We start from the raw sequence: 16,322 nt of genomic DNA, 5'->3' as shown, positions 1-16,322 counted from the left end.
TAACAGGCTATCAAACAATAGGGGAAGAGTAGACATTCTTAATAGATAATTCTCACTTTATGCTTAAGTTATGCTTAAGTTATCCAGCCTGGTGACATACCAGTTTTGTGTGTAAATGGGCACATCATTAAATAGTTTGTAATTGTGATATATATATATATATATATATGTTCGGAAATCCTTTGATTGTCCTTGTCTGAAAATGCGAATACTTTACCAGACAACTGTTTTAACACCTGCATGTTTCATGGGTTTTACATGTATTAGTTTAGGTGGGTGATGGACAGGTATAAACCAATTATATATAACTAAGGTTGTTTTAAAATGTATAATAGTGTTATTTAAATGAAATAAAAGCGTTCCCGGAGAAGTTCCCGTTCTCTTTTTTCCCCTCTTTTTTTTAATTCAAGTATAAACATTTATAGCATAATTCAACAGACATACATGTTTTGGTGTTGAGACAGCACTTAGAAGAAAAAAAACAACAACACAGAAACAGGGGGGGGGGTTCAATAAATAAATAAAATGGGGGGGGGGGTGAGGGTCTTAGTCTAATAACATAAGTCCAACGTTTCAGGGCATTTCTATCCGACATCTATTGAAGAGACTTTGCCTTCCAGGAGAAGTTCTTCATTATTGTAGGCTGTGTGTGTGTATTTCCGGTTGTTTTGAAACGTTGTGAACGTGCGCCGCTGAGCGCAGCCAATCAGAGGCGACGCTTACAAAACGTCACGCGTCACGAGTCATGGGTTTGGTAAACATTACACAAGCGGGTTTGTGAGCTTGTCTCGTCCGTCTGTTGTTGTATAAGCGCTGACATAACAACGGACTGAACTGCAACTAACTCAGAGTCTACTTTCTTTTAATTCCCAGAGTTCAGCGGTTTCACTGTCACGCGAGGAAACAGGTAGGACATGCGTGCTTTCTTTCTGTTAGACGGTTAGATAAACAACAATAACAACAACAACAACAGTAACAATAACAATAAGATTTCATTACGAATGTAGACTGTGGCATTTGCACGAGTTGTGTAAGTAGTCAGTTAAGTTAACTAAGTACTGTAGTTAAACTAGTTCCAGTTTTGTAATGCTTTAAAAAACAAAACAAACAAACAAACAAAAAACCATGTGGAGTATGATTTCTCCGAACAGCAGTGTGGTGTGGAAGTGTGGAAGCTGGAAAGATGCTGAGGGCTATGGGGAAGTTGGTGTTTGGAGGTTACGAGAATCCAAAGTTTACTCCTCAAGAAAGTAAGGTTAGTCATCGCAGCAGACACACACACACACACACACACACACACACACACACATATATATATATATATATATATACATAAACATATACACACTCACATACATATACACACACACACACACACACACACTCACACACACATATATATATATATATATATATATTCACATACATATACACACACACACACACACACACATACACTCACACACACACACACACATATATATATATATATATATATATACACATAAACATATACACACTCACATACATATACACACACACACACACACTCACACACATACACTCACACACATACATGCAGTTTATATATATATATATATATATATATATATACACACACACACACACACACACCTCCATATATACACATACACACACATACATATATATATACACACAGTATATAGAGTGTGTGTGTGTGTTTCAGGGAGAGGACTATGAGGTGCGGACCTATCACACCACACAGTGGATCAGTACTACAGTCAGTGGCATTGAGCAGGATGAGGCCTTAAGCACTGGCTTTAAGAGACTCTTCAGATACATCCAGGGAAATAATGAAAAGCGTAAGCTCTGCCTGCTACTCTGCCAGATGTAAAATGCGTTTTTTGACAGCAGTATAGACGATAATTTAGTTAAAACTATTTTTTCCCAAGTGTCTATTCCTACTTTGCTTCCCTCAGTCAGAGGCTGATGAACTTACCTAAACAAATAAGAAATAATCTCTGTGGCAGATGACATGGCTATTAGTTAACCAAGCTCGTCTGCCAGTTTGTTCATGAAGGATTTTCAGATGAAAAAGTGTGAATAAAATAAGCATTTCTTTTTTTTTTTTTCCCCCTGTGAATGTAAACATTTCTGGTTTCAACAATACAAGTAGTCATGTGTTTTTAACCTGCAGTCATCAGTTCCAGTACTGGAAGGCCAGTTTGGGGATTTTCCTGCTCAGACTGCTGATTCAAGTTATTGGTTAATTACTAGGTTTAGTGGATGTGGTGGAGCAGGTTGGCCACCAACCTCTGCTGGACCCTACCCCTATCCTGGACTGGACAGGAAATGTGGCAACATTTAAAAGTTTAAATCAAAGTGTCCTTTGATGTAGACTATTAAAAATAGTCAGCTTGAACAGAATATAATCACATAAGGGTCAAGACTGTTCTGATGGTGTAGTGGTGAGTCTTTTCGCTCTATATTGAAGACTGATGTGTTAAGCAGTTCATGAGTTGGAAAACATCATGGGTTCTTGGCAGTGGAGCTACACTGATGCAGAGAATTGAATTCTAACGTTACCACAAGGTGGCAGAGCAGTGTACATCCAACAGCTCCATGCATCTGTGTTCACTACTTTTGATTAACCTTTTTTTTTTAAAGCCCATCTGAGGTTAAAACTTCTTACACTTGATAAACTTTGGCCAGCTCGTGATCCGAATGAAGTCTCTGGATTTGATGGGTAAAGGAATAGCTCGTAAACATTCAATGGCTCTATAAAACAAAAGGGGTCATGGTGATCTTCTCTCCGTATACAGTGAGGGTATAAAGCTCGTACAAGAAAGCAAAGCAAGCACTTTATCTTAATGTGAGATGTTAAAATATGTCGACATTTTTATATCCCACTGTCGGCACATCAGCAGATTAACTTATCAGTTCACGTGTGCGAATGCAGCTTTGATCTTCTGCATCAGCCTTGACCGTTGTCAAACGTTGTTTTACAGGCGACATGTAAGGAATAAAACATGATTGGCTGGTGTGATGCAAGTGAATTCTTTTCCTATAACTGCGTCTCCCAAAGTGTTTTATTCGTCTTAAAACACCGCGATCTTGCCCGTGCAAATGGATGGGTAACGTGGACGGATAAAGTTTCGAGGTCGAGTCACTTCCACTTAGACAGCCTTCATACTTTCAGTGTGGATTTCAGCTTGAATGATGTACAGTATAATAAGACTTCGATGTGCCGTGGGTCATGCCTAGTAGAACACGGGTTGAAATTTATTTTCAGTAAACACCAGTTTATTTAGAGATGTGTCTGATGGACATGCACTCTCACACAAGTCTCAAAAAGTGATGCAACGCCACATACTGATAATTTGACAAGGGTCTAAGATTGTAAAATCACAGCCATTCTTTCAAGCAGTTCTCCACAACAGCTGCAGCGTCTTCCTGAACCTTCCGCTGAGGTGGTCGTTCTCATATAAAAGCAACATCCGCAGCACAATCTACGGAGCAAATGGGAGCCCGCAGAAACTTTTATTGTTTTTTTACTCCTAACATATTTTATGTAAGAGAACAGTGACTGTGTTGCATTGTGAAAAGAAGTAAAATGACTTCTTTAGTTCACTTCCTTTGATGATGTGCTCTGTATCAGAGGTGAAAGTGGACATGACTGCCCCGGTGACCTGTCTCATTAATCCTGGAGAGGGACCATCGTGTGAGAGCTCCTTCACTGTGTCCTTTTACCTCCCCGAGGAGCACCATTCCGATCCGCCCAAACCCAGCATCCCTGAAATCTTTGTCGAGAACAGGAAGGAGTTCACCGTCTTCGTCAGGTATTTACATAAAACAAAGTCACCTCAGTGAGTGAGGCTATAAAGTGCACAGGTAGAATTACCTATTGTGTGTGTGTGGTAGGACATTTGGAGGCTTTGCTAACAGTCAGAACACCCGTGATGAGCTGCTAAACCTGATTGAGAGCTTGAAGAGGGATGGGATGAGCTTCAAAGAGGCTCCCTACTACCGCGTGGGCTACGACAGTCCCTTCAAGCTCGTCAACCGCAGAAACGAAGTCTGGCTCATAAGGGAGGAGGGAAAGGAGTGAGTCGGACCGTTGTTTACAGGTCCTGTTGGAGAAAAGGTCAAAATCTGGTTTTGGATTTCCTTCTTCTGAATTGTCTTAATTCTGAATTCTGTCGTGCCTGCGAAAGTTACTAATGAGAGTGTGTTGATTTGAGTATTCATGAAAGTAATCGGGAGTCTTCGGGTCCCCGTGTATTCATTTCATTAATATGTCTAGTATGAGAACATGCACCATAAAATCCTCACATAAATGGTTGTATCTACCAGCACTGTCGAGCTACAGTATGTCACGGTCTACATTCCTTTTTTTTTTTTTTTTTGATTGTGTCTTGGTGCTTTTGTCGTGTGACGTTGAATGTATTATTACAGATTTTTTTTTTTTTTAAGCCAGTTGAGAAAATGCAGAAGATTGCAAATTTGAATCTCAGCCATGACACGGTCACCTGGCCGGGAGCTAAGGGAGCAAAATTTGATGCGCTCTTTGGGTGTGGGGTTTCTGTCTCTAGCCAATTGTGGGTCTCTGTGAGCTCATGTCATCCACCATGTTATAAACACACTTTTAAAAAAAAAAATTTCTTCTGAGTGTGTTCCACTGCCCTGTGATGCAGCAGCAGTTTGAAAAGATCTGTTTGGCTGGCATCACACGTCTCCGAGGAAGCCTTCACCCTCCCTGGGTGGTAGTTGTTATGGTATAGGAGAGAGCTGGATGGGAATTGGCAGGTGAGCAAAGTGGGTAGAAATTTGTAGGTGGTGATGGTAGGGGGAGGGGCTTACAATTCAGTTCATCTATCATTGGTTATTAGGCATTCAGACATGATCAAAGTCAAAGGTGAGACCGTGTCTCACTATTAAAAGTCACAAATGTCGAATATGTTTAATATTAATGATTTTAAATCGGGCTGGCCGTGACTGTTCTCGGAGCATACCGGAGGGGTTAATATTAGATTTTCCCGGACCACTGGAGTCACATGGATTACTTTTACGATGCCTTTATGAACTTTTTGGTTACTTGGACTTTAAATGGAGGGACAGAAATCTCGCCGGTTTCATTAAAAACGTCTCCACTTGTGTTCTTCAGAACACGCGTGGGTTTGGAAGGACATGAGCGTGAGTGAGTGATGACAATGTTCATTTTCATTGGGTGAACTAACCCTTTAAAGCCTTTAAATCCTAAGAGAGTGCACGCAAGGATTTAATCCTAATTTTATCAATGAAACGCTTTCAATTTATTATCGATTAATTAAATGTAAAATGATATCACAATGATTCCACTACAATAATGGAGGATTTTGAATCTCAAATGTAACACGTACTCATTCTGTAATAAATATGGCTGTTTTACACGAACGAGAGCTCTCAGGCTGGATGATTTTTAGCTGAACGTGTGACGAACACGAGCACAGCTGCAGCGAGCAGGTCTTCACTGATCCACACGTAGACTCTGCAGTGTCATCAGGTTTGTTTTCGAGGCAAGTGTTGCCTGAAGATCATATTCATGCGCTCAGCACCGGGCGAAAACTCGATTATGCTGAGTGCCGACGCCGAGCCAAAGTACCACCACGATCTATTATTCCCGTGGCCGAGCATCACAAAACCATGAGTATCCAGGAGAGTTGTGAAAGTCTTCCTTGTTTTTAAAAAAAAATGATTTATACAGGGGTAAAATTAGTCCCATTTATGAAGACTTAACAATCAACAGGACTCGCTGTCTTCTGGACTGTGATGGAGAACGGAGATGGAGCAATAAGCAGTGACCTCACCTGAAACCTTTAGAAATGACTAACAGCCCAGGGTGCCATGGCGACGCCTGTAACGAGTGTGGGTTTTTCTGACGGGTGACAGGTGGCAGTGAATCAAACACAGAGAGGAGCCATTTTATCAACTTTTTTATTTCTTTATTCATTTATTAGCGAGACATACACAAGAGGGTTAGCAGCCTTCTTTCTCTCACCGTGTTTTTGGTTCTCTGGATCAAAAGGACAAGAAGGAGACTTCATAAAGGCCTCGAAATCAGACTCGGCTCACGAGTCTAAAACAGTGATGTAATTCTTTCTAAATAATTAGAAACTGAGCTGCAAATATGTAAAAATCCCTCACAAATAAATCACATCACATTCTGGCTAATCTAAAATAAATACTCTACAAAAAGAAAGCCACGTCCTCTAACAAGGGTGTACAAATTCTTTGAAAATAAATCCAGATGTTATTTCTTAATATTTTTGTTTATATACAAAAAAAAAACAACAAAAACCCAGTATAAAACTGCACGAGATTTTATGTAAGAGGAGTTAGTAAATAAGAAATGTAAAAGCTAGTCTTTAGCAATGCTTTACAGAAGAACCGTTATTGCTCCCAGTACAGTAAACGCCTGAGCTACCCAGAGTCCCTACAGCAGGCGACAATTACGTTTATACTTTAAACTCTTTGGTTAACTAAACCGTCACAAACAGATGTTACTCGCTTCAAGTAGATTTTCTCTTTGTATGGAAAAAGTCATCACAACACAGGCAGAACATTTTAAATGACCAACAAACAAATAAACAAAAACACAGTGCAAACCTACACACTACAAATCCAACAGAAAAGCTTCTTCTGGAGCCTCAGCCTGCGTCTCAGCAGTCCTTCGTGTTGGCCTCGGTCACTTTCCCCACACCCAGTGACTCAGTGGAAACCCTTTAACGCGGCTTCTAAAGTTCATGACTGTCGGGTTGAAATTCGCCATAAATTTCCAAACAGTGTGTTCAGCAGTCAGTTCGGGTTCATTACTGCAGATAGATGGACTGGGACTACAACCTCGAGAACACTGAGCGTTCCACAAAGCAAAGCCGATCTATCCGCTGGTCAAAGGGATGACTTGCTTTGCAAATCCTTCATCTCTGATCGTTTGTAAATCGGTCCTTATTCCACATCCCCAATACAAAGTTCATGAGGTGAACGATGGAAATCAAAAAGAACCAAAAAAAAGACGTTTTCAGGAAATAAGTGTACTACTGTAAAGGAAAGCACGTTCACGGATGAACAGCAGGAACAGAAACGGGATCTACTTCAGACACTACTTCAGTCTGAAGGAGGCACCTTGTGGCTCGGGGGGGAAAAAAAAAAAAAAGTCATTTTCATCTTAAGTCTCCCCGTCACATAAAGTGCCATTCGAGTCTTGAGGGATTGGAGTGGAGGAAACGGGACATGGTTCATCCAGCCCCTCTCCGCTCTCAGTTAGCTCTCCCTCCCTCTCACAGATGACGGTCATGGGGCTGCTCAGGATTCGACTCCGGGAATTGTACTTGCTGCTGGCAGCAGAGGGTGGTGTGCGGGATCGGCCGTACTTCGGCCCGAGCCCGGAGGAAGGGGACAAGGGGGAACACGGAGAGTAACGTGGCAGTGTGGACTCATTCCGGGGCCAGTCCTCTGGCACCCTCTTGCAGCGACCAGGGGAAGCGCAGGGGCTGTCCAGGCCCGCTGCAGGTGAAGTCGGCTCCAGAGAGGACTCCAGAGATCGAGTCCTCTGGAATCGTGGGTCGGTTGTGCGGAGCATCTCGGTAGCGGACATGCGAAAGCTGCCTTCTGAGCGGCTGCCCTTCTTCAGCAGCAGCGCCTTAAAGGTGTCACTGCTGGTGGCTGATTTGCGCAGGCTGCGCTGGATAGAACCCGTCTGACGAGGCAGAGTCGAGCTGAGGGAAGGAGTTGGTCCCGTCGGTGTGACTGGAGGAGACGACTGACCTCGCACCCGCTCGTCCTCAGACTCCCTACGACCCAGGACCTTTCGCTTGGACCTGCAAAGTAAAAACAGACGACAGTTAGGAATGGTCAAATGGGTGAGGGGTAAACTGAAACCTTGGTTATGTAAGCAAAAATTTTAAACACAAGCGCAAGCTGCGTCTAAAAAGCCAGCGATGGGTTCAGTTTTAACATGTTAGGTGACCCCATGTATTAGTTATGCAACGAGGGCTGATTTACTACAGCGTGAACTGTTTTGTGATCTCTCATGAGCCTCCACCCTCCATAGATTCTCCTTCCGGTTTTCTTATTGAAACCGGCAGGGCCTCGTGTAGGTCGTGCGTTTGCAGTCCAGGGGTATTGGAAAAGAAGGAATAACTGAATATTTAGTTGAATATTCATGTATTTTTATTTAAATGCGGTTCCTTAGAAGCCAACACAAAGATGAGAAATGTTGCAAATTTGGGGGCGGGGTTTATTTATGTAGTAAAGCAAGCCCTGGGATAGCGGAATTAAACGTGCCCAAAATCACTGTAAACAACAAGAGGGTGTACTCTCTTCGCTGAGAGGGGCCCATGCCTGCTAACCAACAGATTCTGAAACTGAAAGAATATCTGCACCAGTGCCGTGGATTACTGGAGTGAGAGATTAGCAGGGGAATAAAAGCCGAGATGTATTCCAGTGCTAAGGGATTATAAGGGTAATCCCACTGTGGCATCACCACGAGAGGGGAAACACCGATGGCCAATTACTTGCCAGTCCGCACCTCAGGGGTCGATGGACCGTCACGCTGAGCAGAGTGGACAGGAGAGACGAAGGGATCCAGGAACAAAAGGAAGTAGATAATAAGAGACGTGAATCTTAGTATAAGGAGATACACAAGTTATGAAACGTGCTGCAGGACAATGAACTGATCGGGTCAAAACACGGGTGCTGTAAGAGCTGATTCGATTCTTGCTTCGGTCAACACATTTTTATCATTTTCTCTCAGGTGGACGTCTTCTCAGCTGTAAAATGACTGGTTAAACCGCTAACAAAATACAACAGACAATCCATCATGTAATATCAATAATCAGTATTACACAACATTTCACGTGAGGGAAAATTCCTCGCTGAAATCAAAATGAGGAAAAGCCAAGATAAAGTTTGAACACGTATACAGCGGGATTTCCTACGCTTCTACACTACACTGTTCAAGTTGAACCTTCAGTGCGTCTATGCAAGATTTTGAGATCACGGCCTACACACAAACAGGGCAAAGTGTGTGTTCAGTGTGTGTTTGCTTATGCATTATTTCTCAATCCATTTTGTTCTATTTGTACATTTGTGTTTGCGTTGCTACGCCTACACGCGCACTAAACACAGAAACCACGCCACTGACAAAAAAAACAAAAAAACCAACACGTTTGACCTTTTAAACACTTTGCATGTTAGATGTGTGCATGAAGAAGCGAATGGATCTGTACGAGCTTAATGCAGTTGACCCTGCGGCTGAGCACCTTCTAATCTGACCAAGAAACCAGAGGAGCCTGTCACCATGTTCCGGCTTTGACGGATGTATTCGTGAATCGTGAAGACGGGCCGCTTTAAAGTTATGAAAGGATGTGCACGGGAGCTTAAGGGCGAGGAGATGTCGTTTAAGGATACCGAAACGAACATGGACATGAACACGCGTACCTGTGAATGACTGCGAAGAGGTCCTCCGTGGTACGGGGCCGCGTGGGAGTCACCATGTCTTCGACGACGTCACCGTTAATGCTGGGAGTCTGCGGGGAGTCTGACGCGCTGGACTCGAACACGTCACCTGAAAGACATAGGAATTGCAGATGAATATCGACAGCGGTGAATGCTTGTCGCTCTGAAGTGCTGACACGTACGGTTTCTTACGGAGGAGGAAAAAACAGCCACCGACTCTGCACACATTCCTGAGATGGCACAGAACCTGTCTGACTCAAAAACATGTTGCATCTACATGAAGTGGGTAGATCGCGTGACAGACAACACACATACCGCACGTTCTGGACGGAGATCGCTAATGTACGGTAACATGTATGGCACGAGTGAAAGATCAAAACAAAAGGTCTAAAACAAAATACGTGGCCAGACGGAACAAACTCTCGCACTACAGCTGCACAGCATCATGTCAGAAAAGGATGATCTAAAGAATGACGGCTCGATCGTACCCGAGCAAGCGACGCATTACCGGTCTCCGTCACAGTCAAGGGCAAATGTCCGCTTTAAGAAGAGTCAGTAACTCTCTTTACCTCTTACATTTTCATAGACGAATCCACGCCTCCATCAGAGTTGAGTTGCTCCGATCCTGTCCGCTCTCTCTCTCTCCCTGCTCTCGTTTCTCATCTGCACTTGCCCGAGATCATGTAGGCAAGCTCACGTTATGCACTCTCTTTCCTCCCCCCCCTCTCCCTCAATCTACACGCCTTCCCTCCCCTCCACTCTAAGCGGCCAGCCCTCGGGAAGACTGCCCCGTCCTGTCTTCGCTGTGACGAGAAAGAGATGTATAGGGTAGGATATAGAGGGAGAGAGATAGTATACAGGATGGAAGGGAGAGTGTAGCAGATGTGAGATAAGAGAGGAAGTAAGAATACGGAAGAGAGAGAGAGAGAGAGAGAGAGAAAGAAAATCAGCGCGAAACAGGATAAACAAACATAAGAATTCAGCCAAACTGGATGGATTCTAAAAGCAGAAACGAGGGAATGAAAAGGAAAAGAAGGACAGACGACGGACGAGAATGACAGAAGTGTGATAAAAAGCTGTACAGACAGGAGGAACAGAAAGAATTAATTCAACTGGCTGCTGCAGCAGTGCTCCGCAAGCCCTGATTCGCCAGGGAGGAGGTGGGCATAATCCCTTGCCTCAGTTCACCAGAATTAGACAAACATAATGCTTACGACTGCATTGCCCTTGGTGGCTTCCAGAAAGGTGAAATTCAATTCGAAGTGGTATTCGGTTTAACCAGTAATACCAGTAACGAGTCTCGATTCACTCACAAGCCCTGAACTGATGATTCCCCACGAGCTGGGTTCAAATAATTCACACGTGTCCTGCGTTCATTAGTCGGACTTCTCGAACTTCTTTATTCCCATTTCTTCTACGCTCCTCATCAAAAGTTAACAAATACATTACTCAAGGTCTAGTGTTTCCAGCATTTAAAAAAGAACCAAGTACTGAAAAATTGATGATCCTGACACCCGGTTTTACAAATGACCACCGAGAGCAAAATTAGAACATTTTCACTCACCGTCATCTTTGGAGCAGACTGATCCTGCAGTGCTACTTAATGCGTCTTCATCATCTTCTCCGTTTTCTTCCTCTTCTCCGTCTGAAGTGCTCCTTGCATCATCAACAGACACGGATGCTTCCTGAATGATGGGAGTCTGGGAGAGTTCCTCAACCTGACCATCAGTTGGACACGGGCTACTTTCAAACGTGAAAATCTCAGTGGGAGGTTTGTCATCGTCCTTCTCGATCTCCTCCACAGACGGGGATTCCTGAACGTCTGGGTTTGGTTCATGACTGGTCACCTCTTGTTTAACGTTTGAAAACACTCGAGGAGAGGAATCCTGCTCGTCGGCCAGTGTCTGCTTGTCCTCTACGATAAGCTCGGGTTCGACGGCAAAGACGATGGGAAATTTGGGCTTCTTGGCGAACACGGGAGGTTTTTTCTTGGGCGTGGTGTTTTGTGGTGTTCTCTCCTCCCTCTCTGTACCATCCACCTCAGCTTTATGACTCATGAAAGCGCTCGAAGGGTAATTAGTGGCCTCGTAGGGCATTTCTTCTCCTGATTTTGTCTTATAAAGTGGTATTTCTACTTGTTTTTTGTCTTCGGTGATTATATTCTCCGATGATGGAGATTGTAATGTTCCATTTCTTTCAGCAGCAGGGCAGGAAGCCTGGGGCAAAACAGTCAGGTGGTGTGACTTTTTACGTGTATCTGTTGTGCCAGGCTTAGTAGTAGTAGGCTGTTCGGTTTCCACCTCTTGAGATTTACTGCTGTCCTCAATACCCTCTGGTTGTTTGACTGACCGAAGCTGCACACTTTGGAGGGCGAATGGGGTTATTAGTGGCATGGCAGACTTGCCGACCTCTTCAGAGCGAACGGAAACTGACTTTCTCTCCGATTTCACCGGTTTGAGTCTATCTTTAATTCCCTTTAAGCTTGCAGAAGAAGGTATAATTGGAGTCAAGGTGGGCAAGGATGGGGGTTGTGGGGGAATGTGAGCATTTACAGTGGGAGGAAACAGGGGAGGTGGTGGAGGCAGGGGTGGATGAAGAGTGGGGCTAAAAGATCCATTATGTAGCATGCTGGGGTCATTCAATACCTCTGGAGGAGGAGGAGGTGGAAATTCTGGAGAGGAATTTATAGAGAGGGGGCTCAAGGATACTTCATGCTGTGGGGTGTTGGGTAAAGGAGGAGCAGGTGGAGGTGGAAAGGTTCCACTTGGAGTGCACACAGGACTGTAGGGAGGAAGAGGTGGAGGGAAAGGTTCAGGGCTGAGTGGTGAAAGGGACAGTGTTGAATGATGCAGTGGCGGAGGTAGAGGGGTGATGTTGTTCCTAACAGAATCTGAAGTGTTCGAGGATAAAGATGTTGAAGAAGAGGAGATGGACACCGAGGAGAGCAAAGAGGACTTCCTTTCAGGCACACGTGGCTTGGGCTTACAACCAGAAGGTGACATGGACCTCATGAAAGAGGGAACAGGGGTACCAGCCGTTGGCGTGTTGGACTGACTCGAATATCCACTTGAAGGGGAGGTTAAACGATGCACCCTGTCTGGGGACGATGTGTTTACCTGAGGCTTTTCTGACATATTCCCCTTAGCAGGAGGAAGGGTTGTCTGAATATCATTGTGGATATGTTGTCCATTTGGCATAATACCTGGCTGTCCTCCATTAGATACCGAGTTAGTATGTACTGGTGACTGTGCCTGATCGCTCTGCAGACGAGGGTAATCCATATAATAGCCCCAAGACTCTGCGTAGTCAGAACGCAGGCTGCTGGTGTCACTGTGCAGTGGTGTGACATGACAGATGGAATAAACGTTACCCACCCCTGCGGCCGACACACCGCTACTGCCTGCACTTAAACTGCTCTGGCTCCTAGGCCGCAACATCCAGGGGTCCTCGTAGTCACTGCAAGGGCTTTGAGATGGTGAGGTCAAAGACCCTTTCCCTTTCAACCCATTCTGCAGGGACTGCTGAAGCGTAGCAATCAGTGACTCGTTAAGGACTGAGCCATTGCTAGCATTAACAGCATTTTTATTCTTAGGTTTACGCTGCAGCGAGTCTGTGCGTGCTGGAGGGAGGGGTGGCTTCTTAGACTTACGAAGGGAAATAGATCGGGACAGTGACTGATCACTAGAAACGCTGCTACAGTCTCCTGGCTGGCCAATGCACTCGTACATACTATGCCGTGCTGCCCTGCCTGCAATGCTATGTCCTTTTGGCCTCAGACCTGAGTCCAAATGCATGGAGGTGTAATAACCATCATTGTCCATGGAGAAGAGTGAACTGGAGTCTGTACCTTTAGAGGAGCGCTCCAAGCTGTTGTAGAGATGATTGATGGGAGTGGAGCAGCTGGAAGTGAGTGGTCTTCTGGGCGACACATTCTCAGGGGTGTCATAAATCCACTGCTCATCTGATAATGCTGTTCCTGCAGCGATTGTACTTTGGCTATTTAAGCTGCTATTGGACTGACCAGCTTCCTGCATGTCTGTCTCAGCACTGGTGGCCACACTGGTGGAGCTTTCTCCATTGACACTCGAGGACATCCTGAGTGGCCTTGAATGCAGTTGCTGCCCTGGGCTAGACGTAGCGTGAAGGGCAATCACCTCAGCCGAACATGACAACGTTGCATTTGGGATGAGTGACGTTGAGTATGCTGCAAGGGGAGAAACCACACAGGCAGTCCCCCAGTCCCCATGTGATCCCCTTACCTCCTGGGATTTCGGGCGGGCTGAAGTGCTAGTCCTCGGGGCGTTCCTCATGTGAACTGCGGTCTCATCAACTTGGAACTTTCCGATCTGCCGAGGTGGTGGTCCAGCACTATTCTCTGGCCTACACGAAGTACTTCTGTTCAGGAGCTCTGCATTCAGAGAAACCCGTGCACCCCGTGGCAAGCTATGGAAGCGTTGGGGATCACCATTAAATCGAGGACCCATGACATGCACAGGAGATCCAGGGGAATGGTCGTGTGGACCTGTAGCTATATTGGTGGCGGATGTAGACATGCCAGACATCTGAGCAGCGATTCCTTGGCCTCTCTGTGCTCGGATCCTCCTCACAGATGGTGGAACGATTTTTACCTCTTCGGTCTGGCAGCCAGAATCCCTCGTCTCGGAGTGCCTCAGCGTAGAACACACACTGGCAGAACGTTCCAGTGTGGAATACTGTCCAGGAATAAACATGGACTGTGGTCGGAGCTCCCCTCCTCGTCCTTTAGCTGCAACGGAGGAAAACAGTAATGAGAGACACTCAAGAGCATTGCTACAGCTGCTCCCTTCCCCCCCTTTTCGCCCCTTCCTGACATCTGCTGTCAATCAGACCGACTTACTTGTCTATTAAGAGCGCTAATTAATTTGATTAGCCGTACCCACATCTGACATGTTAATAATATCTGGAAACTTTGATTAGAACTGATAGCCTGGAGGCAGACTACTGTAACATTTCCTAGTCCTGAGAGTGCATGAGTGAATGTACATCTGCCTCAGATCAGAACCAAGAAGACGACCATTAAAGATGTAGGATGGGCACCTCAAATAGCAGCACAGATTTTCTCACACACACACACACACACACACATTATATATATATATAAACGTTGTCACAGACAGTAATTACACTGGATACTTGAACATCATGGTTACATCAACTTAGCTTTTATCTGCATATAAATACTACAGCATAAATAAACACTGCAATAGGAATGAAACCAGATTCACTGTGGATTAATACCCAGGATCAGGACATTATACCCACACCCTTCTGCCAAAAGGTTAGGATGGTTACAGCTGATACCCATAGCTGAGTACAAAGAATTAGATAAAGGGGCTTGGTGTTCTCAATGCAGAAACCAGCATGTACATGGGAAGAAATAGTGCTTAAAGCAGTACCAGTTTCATGTTCATAAATAAATACAAATCTATGTGTACTCATGTGGTTAAAATGCTAAATAAGTGCCCAGAGAGAGGCCTTTCCTTCTGCCCAGTGTCCCATGCCTGTGGGGTGTTGGCCGACCCATCTATTCCACCACCACCACAGAAATGAGGTGGTCTGCCAGACAAATCTGGGATTAAACTGAGGCTCCAGTGGGCTAAATTAGACAATGTGGTATGTCACCTTCACTACTGTGACAAGGTATTAGCACCCGAATACACATCCAGGACACAAGCTTAGGTGGAATCAGGGGCCATGACCCAGGGGACAGACTGAAAACAGATTAGATATTGAAAGTCATATAACAGGAAAAACAGGGATCCCATGAGTTAAGATTGTATTGCACAGTTTGACCAACACTAATGTTCTAATGAAGATTGCAGACTGTGTAAATTGAAAAAGATCAAAAGCAATAAAGCAAAGCACTGGAAGCTGCTTGCATGTGATGGGTATGTCAGGTAAAAAGCACTACATGGAGCTGGACAGGGGAAAGAAGGTCAGACTCTGACTCGATTGTTCTGAAACAACAAAAAGTAAAGGACCAAAAAAGATTGGACATTCACGAAGATTATGAACACTACACTACTCTACAGCATGAAGTCTAGATGAAGGCAGGCAAGGCAGGAGCAGCAACGGTGGAAGCTTGCAAAGCCAAACCATACCTAGTTCCTGCTGAACGTTGTCAGGCAAACCTGATATAGTCTTTCTCCGTTTGACCTTCTTGGGCCGACGGGCCAGAGTATCTGTGTTTATTAGGGAGCGACGGACGCTGGCCTGACGGTCAAACGTCTGCCCTGGAGACCAGGTGAGGAGGGCAGGTGTGGAGAGCAGACAGGCAGTTAGTGACGAGCATGCATTTTTTCCATGCAGAGTATACACATATGCATAAATGAACACGTACAGTGCACAAAACAACTTTAAAAAAACAAAAAAAAAAATGAAAGGAAACTAAAAACATCCACCATCAAGTGAAGCGGATTATACGACCGCCAACCGTGACGAGGAACTACGACGTAAGACGAATAGAATTCAAATCAAAGCTCATTTCATCTCTAGCACGAATTTACTTGTAATATTAACTATCGATCATTTTCCATCTTGCACAATAATATAAAACCTTACACCGAGCTACGGGATTTTCTTAAACGAGTGCTTGTTCTACCGCTGTCAGATTTGTGGATTTTCTTTATAAGACTTTATAGTCACAGTTACCGTTATTGTACGTGTACATAAAGCGGCCCTAAATTAAAAAAAAAAATTAAAAAATCTCCATTTCTGATCAAAACAAGCCTATCCTAAAAACTATTTCCACTGCAGGATACCATGCTTGGAAACGCTGGCTCTCAGCCAGACGTCACCAATCGATT

At 44.5% G+C, this 16,322-nt stretch overlaps 2 protein-coding genes across 7 annotated transcripts in view; one reads left to right on the top strand and one right to left on the bottom strand.

Annotated features, from left to right (window-relative positions):
- The first annotated feature begins 713 nt into the window (after positions 1-713).
- On the top strand, positions 714-5,415 carry hebp2 (heme binding protein 2). Of its 2 annotated transcripts, none has more exons than XM_053614511.1 (5): positions 714-907; positions 1,152-1,255; positions 1,709-1,844; positions 3,641-3,821; positions 3,904-5,415. In XM_053614511.1, exons 2-5 carry the CDS (start codon positions 1,184-1,186, stop codon positions 4,088-4,090), a joined length of 576 nt encoding a protein of 191 aa, XP_053470486.1. In that variant the 5' UTR covers positions 714-907; positions 1,152-1,183; the 3' UTR covers positions 4,091-5,415. The 2 variants fall into 2 exon arrangements, with proteins under 2 accessions (XP_053470486.1, XP_053470487.1); XM_053614512.1 differs by having other exon boundaries at positions 753-907; positions 1,155-1,255.
- nhsl1b (NHS-like 1b) overlaps positions 4,368-16,322 on the bottom strand; it is a 97,615-nt gene continuing 85,660 nt past the window's right edge. For all 5 annotated transcript variants that reach the window (XM_053614502.1, XM_053614506.1, XM_053614503.1 and 2 more), the window contains 3 exons: positions 11,042-14,242; positions 9,460-9,586; positions 4,368-7,838 (listed from right to left, as the gene is read on the bottom strand). In XM_053614502.1, the coding sequence (XP_053470477.1) occupies positions 7,187-7,838; positions 9,460-9,586; positions 11,042-14,242 (3,980 nt within the window). In that variant the 3' untranslated portion in view covers positions 4,368-7,186. The remainder of the gene's footprint in view (positions 7,839-9,459; positions 9,587-11,041; positions 14,243-16,322) is intronic.

Source organism: Ictalurus furcatus, chromosome 25 (assembly GCF_023375685.1).
Source record: "Ictalurus furcatus strain D&B chromosome 25, Billie_1.0, whole genome shotgun sequence".
NCBI lineage: Eukaryota > Metazoa > Chordata > Actinopteri > Siluriformes > Ictaluridae > Ictalurus > Ictalurus furcatus.
This window is presented reverse-complemented; position numbering and strand designations above follow the sequence as displayed.

Coding starts and splice junctions, on each gene's coding strand:
- hebp2 (XM_053614511.1), top strand. CDS start 1,184: ATGCTGAGGGCTATGGGGAAGTTGGTGTTTGGAGGTTACGAGAATCCA. Junction 1,845..3,640: donor CCAGGGAAATAATGAAAAGC/GTAAGCTCTGCC, acceptor GCTCTGTATCAG/AGGTGAAAGTGGACATGACT. Junction 3,822..3,903: donor GAGTTCACCGTCTTCGTCAG/GTATTTACATAA, acceptor TGTGTGTGGTAG/GACATTTGGAGGCTTTGCTA.